At 47.3% G+C, this 13,533-nt stretch overlaps 1 protein-coding gene across 1 annotated transcript in view; it reads right to left on the reverse strand.

Moving 5' to 3' along the window:
* Positions 1–13,533, reverse strand: part of CNTNAP2 (contactin associated protein 2) — a 1,981,254-nt gene that overhangs the window by 150,353 nt on the left and 1,817,368 nt on the right. The window contains exon 19 of the mRNA XM_086687667.1: positions 7,225–7,461. Within this exon, the coding sequence (XP_086543793.1) occupies positions 7,225–7,461 (237 nt within the window). The remainder of the gene's footprint in view (positions 1–7,224; positions 7,462–13,533) is intronic.

The raw sequence follows: 13,533 nt of genomic DNA on the forward strand, positions 1-13,533 counted from the left end.
TTGTTTGCTTTGAGCGTTTCAACCAAGCTGTTGATTTTCACCTCCTAAGTGTGTTTCACTCGCTCTCTCCATCTCGGGGAAGCACAAGCACCTCCTGGCACCGGAGTGCCCTGTGTGGACCCTAGAGGAGTCTTCTTCCTGGCCAATGCAGATGAGCTGACCTGTCTCTGTGCCTTGGTGCTGGCCACGTGACATCAGGGACCCGACGGCCACCACCTGGACTTCACCTGCATTGTCTTCTAACTGCATCACCTGATCTGAATCAGTTTCTCCTTTTTTTAAAAAATTTTTTTAAAATGTTTATTTATTATTGAGAGCTAGACAGAGACAGAGCATGAGCCGGGGAGGGGCAGAGAGAGAAGGAGACACAGAATCCGAAGCAGGCTCCAGGCTCCGAGCCATCAGAGCTCGACGCGGGGCTGGAACTCACAGACCGCGAGATCATGACCTGAGCCGAAGTCGGACGCTCAACCGACTGAGCCCCCAGGAGCCCTGTGAACCAGTTTCTCCTTAACAATGAGCCCTCCTGGCCTCACTTCATTGTGAGGTGGGTCCTCTCTTTCTCCGTGCTTCCTCTCCCTACCAATCCCAGGAAAGGAGAAGTCTTACTGGCACTTCGAACACAACATATGCAAAACCAGACGTTGATCTTCGCCCCCCTCCTCCTCAAAGTATCCCATCTCCATTTTCCACCTACTTCAGGTTATTTAAACTTGAGGTTATTATCAAAAGCCCTGCTCTCCCTCTTCCCACTATATTAAACGCAAGATCTGTCAGCAAATCTCCTTGGCTCTATCTTTATTACTTTTTATTATTCTTTTTAGTGTTTACTTATTTATTTTGAGAGAGAGAGAGAGAGAGAGAGAGAGAGAGAGAGAGATATCAGGGGAGGGGCAGAGAGAGAGGGAGAGAGAGAATTCCAAGCAGGCTCCACACCGTCTGCACAGCACCTGACGCGGGGCTCGAACTCATGAACTGTGAGATAAGGACGTGAGCCGAAATCAAGGGTCGGACGCTCTGCTGACTGAGCCACCCAGGCGCCCTGGCTCTATCTTTAAAATACACCCCGACACTTATTTTTCATCACCTCCGTTTCCACTCCCTGGACCACACCACCAGCATCATTTGCCTGGATTACGGTACTCACCTGCATTCTAACAAACCTCCCTGCTTCCACCATTCCTCCACCTGTCCTACCCCAACCGGGCTCTGCCCCCACTGACCCAGGCCCTTCTGAGAGGGCAGTCAGAGGTATCCTCTGCTCAGGACCCTCCATGGGTTCCAATCTCACTCAAAGTAAAAAACCAGTCTTCATCATGGCTCACCAGGCCCTGCATGGGCCTTCTCCTATAAGATCTAAGATAATCTCTTATTCTCCTCTTTGCTACTCCTCACCAGTCCACATTAGCTCCCTTGCTACTTCCTCAGAAGCCAGCATGTTCCTGCCTCAGGACCCTTGTGCTGGCTGGCTCTTCTGTCCCGGATGCTCACTCATTCCCAGTTATCTGCATGGCTGACCCCTCCCCCCCTTTAGGTCTTTGCTCACATGTTGCCTTCTCAGTGATTATTTCTGTGAGTTCCTCATTAAAAGAAGAATTTACCCACTTCTTTTCCTTGGGCAGGCCTTCCCTTTTCTGCCTTAGTTTTTCCTCATGAGAGTAAGAATCTTTGTTTCTATTCTCTATACTTTCTTCCCAATTTCCAGAATAACGTCTGATACTTAGTAGGTGCTGAAAAAATGTTTGCTGAATGAATGAATGATGGTCTCCCTGCTTCTGTGTTTTTTTCTTTTGCAGAGAGATTTCTTCAAAATGCATAAATGAGGGTCACCTGGGTGGCTCAGACAGTTGGGCATCTGACTCTTGATTTCGGCTCAGGTCATGATCTCTTGGTTTGTGGGATCGAGCCCCATGTCAGGCTCTGTGCTGACAGGGCTGAGCCTGCTCGGGATCCTCTTGTTCCCTCTCTGCCTCTCCCCTGCTTGTGCTGTCTCTCAAAATAAATAAATAAACATTTTGAAAAATGCATAATTGAGGGGTGCCTGGGTGGCTCATTTGATTAAGCATCTGACTCTTGGTCTCAGCTCAGGTCTTGATCTCAGGGTCATGAGTTCAAGCCCTGAGTTCAAGCCCTACTTAGAAAAAACCAAACACAAACAAAAACAAAGTGCATCACAGACTATTTCACTGGTCCACTAAAAACTCTTCAAAGCCTTCCAGTTGCTCATAGGATGAAGAGATACATTCTAAGTACAGTGTATGATGCCCTGTCTGATCTGAGTTCTGTCTGTTATTTTCAAATGATGCCATTTACTCTGTCACATTTTACATTCCAGCTACCTTGGACTTCTGTTATTCCCTAGAAAATACAATTTCTACCCCAGGACCTTTGGATACGCTGCTCCCTTTTCCTGAGCTGCTTCTCTCCGCACCCTTCAGTGTTTTACCCTATTTTTTCCCTTTCCCCTAATAGCATTACAAACAATCTATTATTTGGGACCGGACAGGAAGTGATTAGACAGTTGTTTGGTTACATGCAGAAAAACAAGTTGATTGCCTTGAGTGTTGACTCCCTACTTCTCGTGGACCCTGTATAATCACAGCCAGTTTTCTCAAATACACAGCTGTATTCATTCATCATTTATTTATTCATTTCTTCAGAACACATTTGTCCAGTGCCCATGAAAAGCGCTGCTGAATCCAATTTTTTTCTCTTTTCCGCCTTTCTTTCTTTGCAAATATGATTTAAAATTTCGGTAACTGCCTCACTTAATGGCAACTGAAATGATTTGCTTTGAGAAAACAGACGATTTGGAACGTTAAATTTATACGTAGCGGATATCCATAAACAGGAATGGCAATATTCTTGAATAATAAAATTTAAGCGATATATTTATTCCTTTCAAATAATAGTACAAGAGGACCGCTAAATGATGGGAGGGAGAATATTAATATTTGCCATTAATATAAAATATTATTAAAATGGGAAAATACGTCTCTTGCATTTCTGGTTCATCTCCCAAGTGAATTAAAGCAGTCACAGGGGCCTGCTCTTTTATTGGCTGTGGGAAATAATGTGCTTAACAGATTTACTCTCTCCTGGCCGTCATCATTACCCTCACCAAACACTTACGGGGCACCTATTGTAGGCAGGAGATGGAGTGCGGGGGGCTTTTCATCTCGCTGAGAAGACAGGGCATATTTATAACAAAGACAGATAGCAGTCCGGTGCGCTAAGTGCTGGACAAGTGACATTGAAAAGAAGTGTCCTAGGAGTCGAAAGAAAGGAGACATCAATGAAAGGAGGTGAGGCTCCGTCTGGCCCTAGAATGAAAGACAGGTGTCGGAGCCAAGAGGGAGCCGCGGTTCTTTGGGCTAAGTGGGCAGGAACAGGGGTGTCACACGCGTTTGGGGAATGACGAGGAAGAGGAGGGTGGTGGGGCGCTGGACACGTGGCAGGCTGTAGATCCCACCTGTGGACTGTGGGTAGCGGGAACTGCTAACCAGAGCACCTGTTACCACTGACGCCGACTTCAGACTGTGAAGGGACAGGGCAGTGCTTTACAGCGACTGTCTGGACTATCCCCCCCCCACCCCCCGCCTGAGGGAGACCCCGTTTTACAGAAGAGGGCGCTGGGCACGAAGCAGATTGAAACCCGGACGTTCGGGTTCTACACTCGGAGCTCTCACCCCGGAGCCCAGGGTCTCAAAGGGCAGGCTGCATGATTTGGGATTCCTCCTGCCCTTCCTGGGGGAGGAGGGCCCTACTGATGCATGATGAGGGACCTTGTGCATGAAGGCTGTGGTGGGTAAGAGCGAGTTGGGGAGGGACTGGAAACAGGGGAGGGAGGGGTCAGAGCGCACTGCCATCCCTTGTGGGGGTAACAGGTGCCAGGAGCCTGGCTCCCCCCAAACCTCAGCAGACCTGCAGGAGCCCCGGCCGTTGGATGGAGTCCCTGGGTCGGTGGCCTCCCAAACACAGCCTCGTCCATTTGTTCAAGCGCCACTCACATGTAAGAATTTTCCACGTATGCCATGGCAGGAGCGACGTCGCGGAGCATCGAATTCGAAGGCATCTGCCAGGAGACCAGCGGTGGGGAAGAAAAGACAGCGACATTCCCCAGGGACACGCCCCCCAAGGGGGATGACGGAGCATTGGGAATGGTGGCACGCCTGGGAATCTGGGTGTCTGGGCGACGCCTGCACTGTCAGAAGCACAGGGTCTGGGGGAGGACCAGAGGGTCTGGTTCTGGAGCAGCGATGGCAATAAAGCCTTCAATGTGTTGTTACATTTGAAGGATGGCAGGGCGTTCCGTCAAGACTTCCTAGTCTTTAATTTTGGCCTGATAGTTTGGCATAGTCCTTGCTGAATGAATTCTTCAAATATTTCTAACTTTAAATACCAACTAATAAAAAACACAGTCTTTGAAGCGTGAGAAAAACAAATTCTGTAGTATAAATTATTAAAAAGTTTTTTTTCAATGTTTATTTTTGAGAGAGAGAGAGAGAGAGAGAGAGCACAAGCTGGGGAGGGGCAGAGAGAAAAGAAAGAGCTTCCGAAGCAGGATGCACCCTGTCAGCACAGAGCCTCCTGCGGGGCTCAAACTCACAAACCTCGAGATCATGACCTGCGCAGAAACCAAGAGTCGGATGCTTAACCAACTGAGCCACCCAGGGGCCCTGAGAAAAACAAATTTTCATTAGTCGTTTGAGGACGGCCTTGCAAAGGTGGAAAGAAGCCAACTGGTTATGCTTTCCAGATGCGTGGAGGGTGTTCTAGAACTCTCTGCAGTGTGGACAGAGTGGTAAAGCTCTGGGCCTGGAACCAGATCGCCAGCTGAGGGTGGACGTCACCTGACCTCGCTGTACTCCAGTCTTATCATCTGCTGAAAGGGGATGAAGAGCGGTGTCTACTTCGTGGTTGTGTGGCTCACAGGAATTAATGCAGCTGCAACACAGCACCCCTTGGGGCATCATTAAATGGTAGCACCAATGTGGAACCGATTACTTGAAACCCTTGCCCGTGAAGAACGCCCACCAACACAAGCATGAGTGTTCACAGGGACGGGCATAGGTTATGGGAATGAGAGTTACTGATACTGTTGGGGACTGCATTAAAAAAATTTTTTTTAACGTTTTATTTATTTTTGAGACAGGGAGAGACAGAGCATGAACAGGGGAGGGTCAGAGAGAGAGGAGACACAGAATCCGAAACAGGCTCCAGGCTCTGAGCTGTCAGCGCAGAGCCCGACGTGGGGCTTGAACTCACGGACCGCGAGATCATGACCTGAGCCGAAGTCAGCCGCCCAACCGACTGAGCCACCCAGGCGCCCCATGGGGACTGCATTTTAATGTGGCAGTGACTTAAGGAGTAGATAGCACGGCACCTTCTGGGAAAAGTTCATAAAGCCTTGAGAAGCCACATGTGAGCACCACCCCTGGGCTCTGGGAGGTTGGGGCACGGAAGTGGAGAGCATCATCGCACTAAAAATCCATTTAACCTGATCCAGGGGGAAATAAGCTTAACTCGTGAACTTCTGGAAAGCAGGGGCCACGTCCTTTTTTCTTCGGCTTCCTCATTGATTTTACTTATTATCTTTTGCGATGCCTTGCGAGCATTTGACATTTATAAAAGAGTAGCAGGAGAAGCAAATCAACAAACAAGAGGTGCTTTCTGCTCATATTATGGCGTTTTTGTTTTCTGTCCACATTTTTCACAGAGCTAAGCTGATATTGTATAGTCAAGGCGGTAGCTTGCCTTTTTTTTTTTTTTTTCATTTAACATTGAATTACATACAACTTTTTTCTCCACGCTCTTTTCTCCATAAATGTTACTCTTAATGGATACATGGTAGTCCTTAAAATTCTGACTCCCTCTTTTACTAACCATTTTACTACAGTTGAACTTCAAGGTCTTTCCTCATACTTATTTTACAAATAATAAGAGAATAATAATAGAGGAACATTCTCATGCTGCATCTTTGTCTGGTGTTTGGCTTATTTCTGCCCCTCCAAGCAGGGGAGGGGCAGAGAGCGAGGGAGACACAGAATCCGAAGCAGGCTCCAGGCTCCGAGCTGTCAGCACAGAGCCTGACACGGGGCTCGAACTCACAAACAGTGAGATCATGACCTGAGTCGAAGTCAGACGCTTAACTGACTGAGCCACCCAGGAGCCCCTTGCCTCTAAACTTTTTAACCAAGAGTGAATTGTCCAGAGAAGAAGTCTAAGAATTTGCTAGGTTTTAAAACTCAAGCTGACCTGGGTTCATAATGATAATTTTTGCTCCCATGGGAGACAATCCTGATCTTTAAGAATAATCACTGCAGAGCAAGAAGGTGGGGGCAATGAGAGAGGTTGTGTCCACTTCTCAGCCCATATAATCTCTCTGGGAAATGAAGGAGAGACATCTGCTCCCTGATAGACCTACAATATTTCTATTTTTGAAAAAACAATTTTATTAAAACTTTTAAGCGTCTTAGAATTAAAGTTTTCTAAGAGGAATGGAAGCCTCAGTGTTTGGCACGCATCTGTATTTTTAGGACTGCTTGGACTTCTCTGAAAGATCATAAGCCCACTGGTGTATTCACACAGGACAGCAACTGTGGTCTCGCTCTGACCCTCTTGAGTTCCATGCCTATTTGGAGATCAAGATGGTCCCAGACGTTACAAGTGTGAATACACTCCTGCTTTAAGCAAGCCTTATGAATATATTTTATTTTATGGGATATATTTTATGAATGTAAAATTCTGAGAGGGATTAGGAATGAAAACGTTTCTGTTTTTCTATTTCTATTGAAAGTTATATATGTTCTTTAGGAACCTACTGATACATTATCATAAATCAGGGTAATTCATTGATTTATATTAAATTAATTCCACGACTTCAAAGCTCATCTCTATTTAGTACAGCAGTGAATGTATTTGTTTGACAGGAACCAAAAAAAAAAAATCATCACACATACGAAGCCATCTCATTTTCATGTAATATGATTCTTGTAAAGAACGTGACATGCCTTAGCAAGATTACTACGACACATTGCTAGAAAGCCCTCAACGGACAAGTTCCTTTCTTGGCTCTCCTACCGGGATACGAGATTCAAAGACTTGGGTGACTTGCTCAATGTCCTGTGGGGAATAAAGGACGAGGCAAGAGCAACCCAGACTTTCTAGAACATTCTGTCCACCCAACATGAAGTAGCAAAGCTTAGGTATCCTTGTCCTTACCGGTGGGTTTGATGAGAACGGCCAAGAAGTCTGTCGTGAAAGAACTGACATACAGAAGGATGCAGGGTGCCTTGGTGGTACTGAAGCTGAAGTGGATCCCCTCGTGGGTCAGGTCTGGAGGGGAGTTGTTCTGATCCGGGGACATGTCTGACCTACTGCCCGACTCTTTGGCACTGACCCCCGATGCCTGGAAGTTATACCGTAGCCACATCCCTTCTTCAAAAAATGCACCGACATCTGTTGAAAAGAGAAAGACGGAAAATTGAAAAACGAGGAGAAATCAGATATGCTGATACCGACAACAACTTAAACTCGGGTAGACTGTTAATTTTGTAGTAGCCTCAGTTCAGAGGGCAGGTCCTGACTCCGGGAGGGGATCAGATTAGGCTACCTTCTATGGAGATGGATCTTATTTCATCAACGTGAATAATCTATCAAAAAGAAAAGTCAAGTATGGAGGTCGGTAAATTAAAAAAAAAATTAATGGGACACCTGGGTGGCTCAGTTGGTTAAGCGTCCGACTTCGGCTCAGGTCATGATCTCACTTTGTGAGTTCGAGCCCCGTGTCGGGCTCTGTGCTGACAGCTCAGAGCCTGGAGTCTGCTTCAGATTCTGTGTCTCCCTCTCTTTCTGCCCCTCCCCTGCTCACATCCTCTCTCTCTCTCTCTCTCTCTCTCTCTCAAAAATGAATAGGGGCGCCTGGGTGGCGCAGTCGGTTAAGCGTCCGACTTCAGCCAGGTCACGATCTCGCGGTCCGTGAGTTCGAGCCCCGCGTCGGGCTCTGGGCTGATGGCTCAGATCCTGGAGCCTGTTTCCGATTCTGTGTCTCCCTCTCTCTCTGCCCCTCCCCCGTTCATGCTCTGTCTCTCTCTCTGTCCCAAAAATAAATAAACGTTGAAAAAAAAATTAAAAAAAAAATGAATAAACGTTAAAAATTTTTTTTAAATATTAATAAAAATTAAGAAACTGAAATCATACCGGAAAAAATTTTCGCGTACAGTACTTAGGCCAAATAACTAATTTAGGTAGAAGAGATAACCCTGGAAATAAAGGAAGTGGTATAACATGAACACCAGTTTAAGGAGCTCCTGGGTACCCTCTTTGAGACTGGCGTTGGTTTGGACGTTCACAAAGGAGAGCCCTCTGCAAAACCCTGGGGAAGTCCCAGAAGGCTTTGGGCACAGTGCTTAACATCACAAGACGTGAAGCTAGAGAGAACTGGGTTTGAATCTGGCCATAAATTAGCTGTATGGTTTTATGGGAAGTTACTTAATTTCTTTTTTTTTTTAAGTTTATTTACTTATTTTGAGAGTTGGAGAGTGCAAGCAGAGGAGGGGCAGAGAAAGAGGGGGAGAGAGAGAGAGAATTCCAAGCCCGATGCAGGGCTTGACCTCATGAACTGTGAGATCACGACCTGAGTCCAAACCAAGAGTTGGATGGTTAACCGACTGAGCCACCCGGGCACCCCTTAACCAACTTCTTGAGGCCTCAGTATTTTATACGTGAAAGAGAGACAATAATAGTGAAAATTACAAAAGATAATGTGAAGCGATCAGCCCCAAATAAATAGAACCTATTATTATTACTACTATTAAGAAGTTAAAAGAACAGTTGCTAACCCTTCTTTGGTGTTTGTCGATGGCCTAATCATTGCTAATTGGTTCTTAATCACTTCCTGGCAGCCCAGCCCCTCTGTTGATTCTCCCACTGTTTGCTCCCCAGTGTTCCAACATCACCTCCTAACTCAGGGTGAAGGCTGAGGTTCCCTCTCCAGATTTGTTTGGTCCTCGTTGTTACAGCTCCCTTTCCCTCTGCACGTGCCCTTCTGAAAGTGTTTCTCAAACTTCATTGCCTGTGGAACCTGTTATTCTCACAACACCCAACGCCCACCAAATTAATACCGTGAAGAACATATTTTGTGAAACGCAGCTCTATTGTCATGAGTAGGAGAGGACAAATTCCAAAAGGGTTCTCTCAGCTGGAAATTCAGAAATTTGTCTGTGTTAAATAAGTCTAGGACAGATTTGGTGCGGCGTCGTGAATCAGGGTCTGGAGTCAGGCACCTGTGGACGGATCCGGACCTACCTATTAACCGTGTCAACTTGCTAACAAACCTGTTACCCTGCTAAGCAACTGCAGCGTGTGAGACTGTCTTACATAATTAAGAGCTGCCTTGCTTGCAATGCAAGGACCTTTGATGGGAAACACAGGATTAAACAATGCTTAATCCACGCTAGTCACTGAATGACTTACTGGGATGTCTGATGCCATACTGGGAGACCTTTCTGTCCAGCAGAGGGCACGGGAGACACATGTCAACAATTTGCAATCTTTCTGGTGAGTGTTACGGAGGTTAACTCAGCAGATTGTGTGATGAGAACCCTCATCCGAGCTTGGAGGATCCTGAGTTGGCTTTCCTGTGCTTTCAGCAGACATCTATTGAGTGCTGTCTGCTGAGGTTACAATCCTTGCTCCCATCAAGCCCTGGATCTAGAGGATTTAGACGACCAGGCATCATCAGAACGCAGTGGGGTAAGCACAGGACCAGGTGATACAGGGGGTCCTGGAATATGAGGGGCACCGGCCCTGTCTAAAAGGGGCCAGGGAAGACGTCTGGGAGAAAAGACAGGAAGCCGAGACTCAAAGAACCAGAGGCTATGTCAACATGGCGGGAAGCCCAGCTTTCTAGCTGAGGGAGCAGCGTGCATCAATGCTTGGAGCAGAGACAGTGCGGTCAGAGGGATCATACCTCGGGTGAAAGTCATAATGTTCTTTTTACATCATCAGTTGTTTATGCAAGACTCATTAGCACACCACTACATTTTAGGTTGGGCGTTGGGGAAACAGTGAACGAGAAAGAGGTAATCACTGAGCTCAGCAGTTCAGAGCCCAGTGGGACAGACGGATGCTCCTAGGCCAGCTGCTGTGAAAGTGTCTAACAGAGGTGCCTGAGTGGCTCAGTGGGTTAAGCGTCCGACTTCAGCTCAGGTCACGATCTCATGGTTCGTGAGTTCCAGCCCCGTGTCGGGCTCTGGGCTGACAGCTCGGAGCCTGGAGCCTGCTTCGGATTCTGTGTCTCCCTCTGTCTGCCCCTTCGCTGCTTGCACTCTGTCCCTCATATTGTCTCAAAAATAAATAAACATTAAAAAAATTTAAAAACAAGAAAGTGTCTAACAGATGGTGGGGGCTGGGTTTGGGCGAGGGGGTCAGTCAAGGGGCGCAAGCAGGGCAGGTCGCCTGAAGCAGACACACCAGGGGGTTCACTGGGCCACCAGAGAGGTTCTACCAGAGGATGAGGGCTCATTATCTGAGAACGTCTTTGGGCCCGCAGGAGAGAAGGGGTCGATCGAGCTGGTGCCTGGAGGTCATGGAGTCCTCTGAACAAGCCCAAGCCCAAGAGGCAGAGAGACAGGGGCAACGTATTGGAAGAGATAAATGTATCTGGCTGTTGAAACTCAAGATCAAATCCCGAAGAACCTGGGCCTAGGGAGGGCTTCTGGGCAGTAGAGGCAGAGGAAGCCCCGGGCACCCCAGCTACAGATGCCACACATCGCCGGCAAGAACCCGGGCTTCCCTGAGCCACCTTCAGTTACTACGCTTCCAGAGAGTGGGCCGAACCGAGCCCCCGATAACATTTCTCTGCTAAAATGCTGGTTCCCGGGCCTAGCTCCAGAAGTTAGCTCTGAGGGCTCGATTCAGAGGGTCTTGAGAATCGGCAGGTAGAACAGGTTCCCCAGACGATGCTTGTGCACACAGGGGTTTGCGATCCCGGGAGCCTAAGCCGAGGCAGGACGGCGCACCTGGCCGAGGAGGTAGCTGGGCGGTCCCGGCGGGTGAGCCATTATGCATTCTTCAGCTAGAGGGGCGACCGTCCTCCCAAGGCAGATCATGAACAGAAATTCAGAAAGCGAAGGGTTTTAGATAAACAGACCAAAAAATATGCTACAGAGAGTACTTTTGGTGTATTTTAGAGTCATCATTAGAAAGCTTTATGGATTCATGTCAGTTCTGGAGGAAGAATACCAGGCTCGAAAAGTGTTATTCTAAAACTACATCATAAACCAACTGTTAAGCCAAGGCCTGGGAGTGCCGTGAACCACGTCAGTTTCCCAGTGGCAGATTTACGGCTGTCACTTCGCTGTTTTACACTGTTTTTAAGGAAATGCCAAATCAGGGTTTGCAATATCATTTAGGAAAGGAGGACTCCCATCCTTTCTGAATGAATGACTAAAATAACGCTAATTTAACAAGCGCCAAATAACATCTTTTCCCTCACTAAATGATCAAATATTACTGATGTAGAACGCGTAATTTATAGTTTTATACTAATACGAGATAGCTTGCATTTTATGATGTTCGTTTTTTACATGGAAAAAATGACGAACTTGGAGTCTTTTTTACTCTAAGATGCATTATAAAAGAGATTTGTTGAACTATATCATGCTTCTCAAAATTCCAAACAATGGTGCCTCACCTGCAGGTTCAGGATCATAAGGATGCCAGAAAGCCTGAAGGCAGGCAAGCTACCTTGTCGTAATCGCTTCTCAGTTCTCGAAATGGGCCCCTGACTGACGAAGAAAAGTCCGCGAATGTTTGGAATAAAATCCACAGGACTGTCCATCCCAGAATAATACCATAAAGATATCCTTTCCCTCGCGTAACCAAATCCCTGACACTCACCATGAGAGAGCAATGGCGCTCACCTGTTACTGTTATGCATTTTTATTTATTTATTTTTTGACAGAGACAGTGAGAGCGCACGTGGGCAAGTGGGGGCGGGGCAGAGGGTGAGGGAGAGAGAGAGAGAATCCCAAGCAGTCTCCGTGCCAGCCAAGAGCCCGACGCGGGGCTTGATCTCATAATGGTGAGATCACGACCTGAGCTGTGTGAGATCATGACCTGAACTGAAATCGAGAGTCTGATGCTCGACTGAGACACCCAGGTGCCCCACTTACCCCCATAATTGAATTGCCCCTGATCCCTTCCTTCTCATGCTCAAGAATCCCATTTCTTTTTGCCTTTTCACTTAGGATGTATTTTGCAACCTGATTCTTTTCATTCTCTCACGTCCCCACGAGCATCTGAAATTGAAAGTCCCCAACTCTACAAAGGGGCTCTTTTCCAAAAGCTTATTTTAAAGTCAGTAACTTGCGGGGCACCTGGATGGCTCAGTGGGTTAAGCGTCCGACTTCAGCTCAGGTAACGATCTCACGGTTCGTGGGTTTGAGCCCTGCGTCGGGCTCTGTGCTGCCAGCTCGGAGCCTGGAGCCTGCTTTGGATTCTGTGTCTCCCTCTCTCTCTCTCTGCCCCTCCCCTGCTCATGCTCTGTCTGTCTCTGTCTCAAAGTAAATAAAAACATTAAAAAAAGATTAAGTCAGCAACTTGCAACTTGGACATACTTCCCCATGGGAACAATGCTGTAAGTGACGGTTAGTTTGCCGAGAGAGCCCACAAATGCTGAATAACCAACCGGATGGGTAAATACAAGAGAACTGCAGAGTGTCATCGTTTGTAACAATTAAAACAGAAACAACAAAAGAGTCAAGGTTTATTTCGAACGTGGGGATTCCAGAGAACTCTGCTCCCATAAGTCTTTCATCTAACGAATCCAGGGGTACGCTGGTAAATGTGAAATATCTCGTTCCCCGGGTAGGGGAAGCCCTGATTTGTAGTGTTTGCCTATCTCCATGGTGTAAACAGCCCCAGCTGGCTGATTTCCCGCTGCTGCACATCTCTACATACGGAGTTGAGTCCCAGAGGGTCTGGTCTCCCAGCCTGTGTGAACTGCATCCAGCAGGTGGTCTCACGCAGTTACTGACCCAGTCCCTCAAGCAAACCACATTGGCCATAACTGGGTGGCTCAAACGACAGAGGTCTATTCTCACAGTTCTGGGGGCTGTACGTCTAAGATTGAGGTGCCAGCTGATTCTTTCCCTGGTGTGGTCTCTCTTCCTGGCTTGCAGACAGACATGTTCTTGCTTTGTGCTTATATGGCAGAGAGAGAGGTGGGGAGTTAAAGGAGAGAGGACTAGCTTTCTGGTCTCTTCCTCTTCTCATAAGGGCACTAATCCCATCCTGGGGGCCCCACCCTCATGACCTCATCTAAACCTAAGTACGACTTCCAAAAGCCTGAAGGCTTCAACACAGAAACTTGGGGGGCCACAAACATTCAGCCCATAACAGAAGGCTTCTTTCTTTTTATCTTCTGCTGTAAACAAACACTTTCATATTTGCTTACTCCTTCCTGCCGTCCACAGCTCTGTTCTATCTCATCCCGGAACTCTGGATCCTAAAAGCTCTCTACAGCTT

This window comes from Puma concolor, chromosome A2 (assembly GCF_028749965.1).
Source record: "Puma concolor isolate L17-30 chromosome A2, mPumCon1.1.hap2, whole genome shotgun sequence".
Classification (NCBI taxonomy): domain Eukaryota; kingdom Metazoa; phylum Chordata; class Mammalia; order Carnivora; family Felidae; genus Puma; species Puma concolor.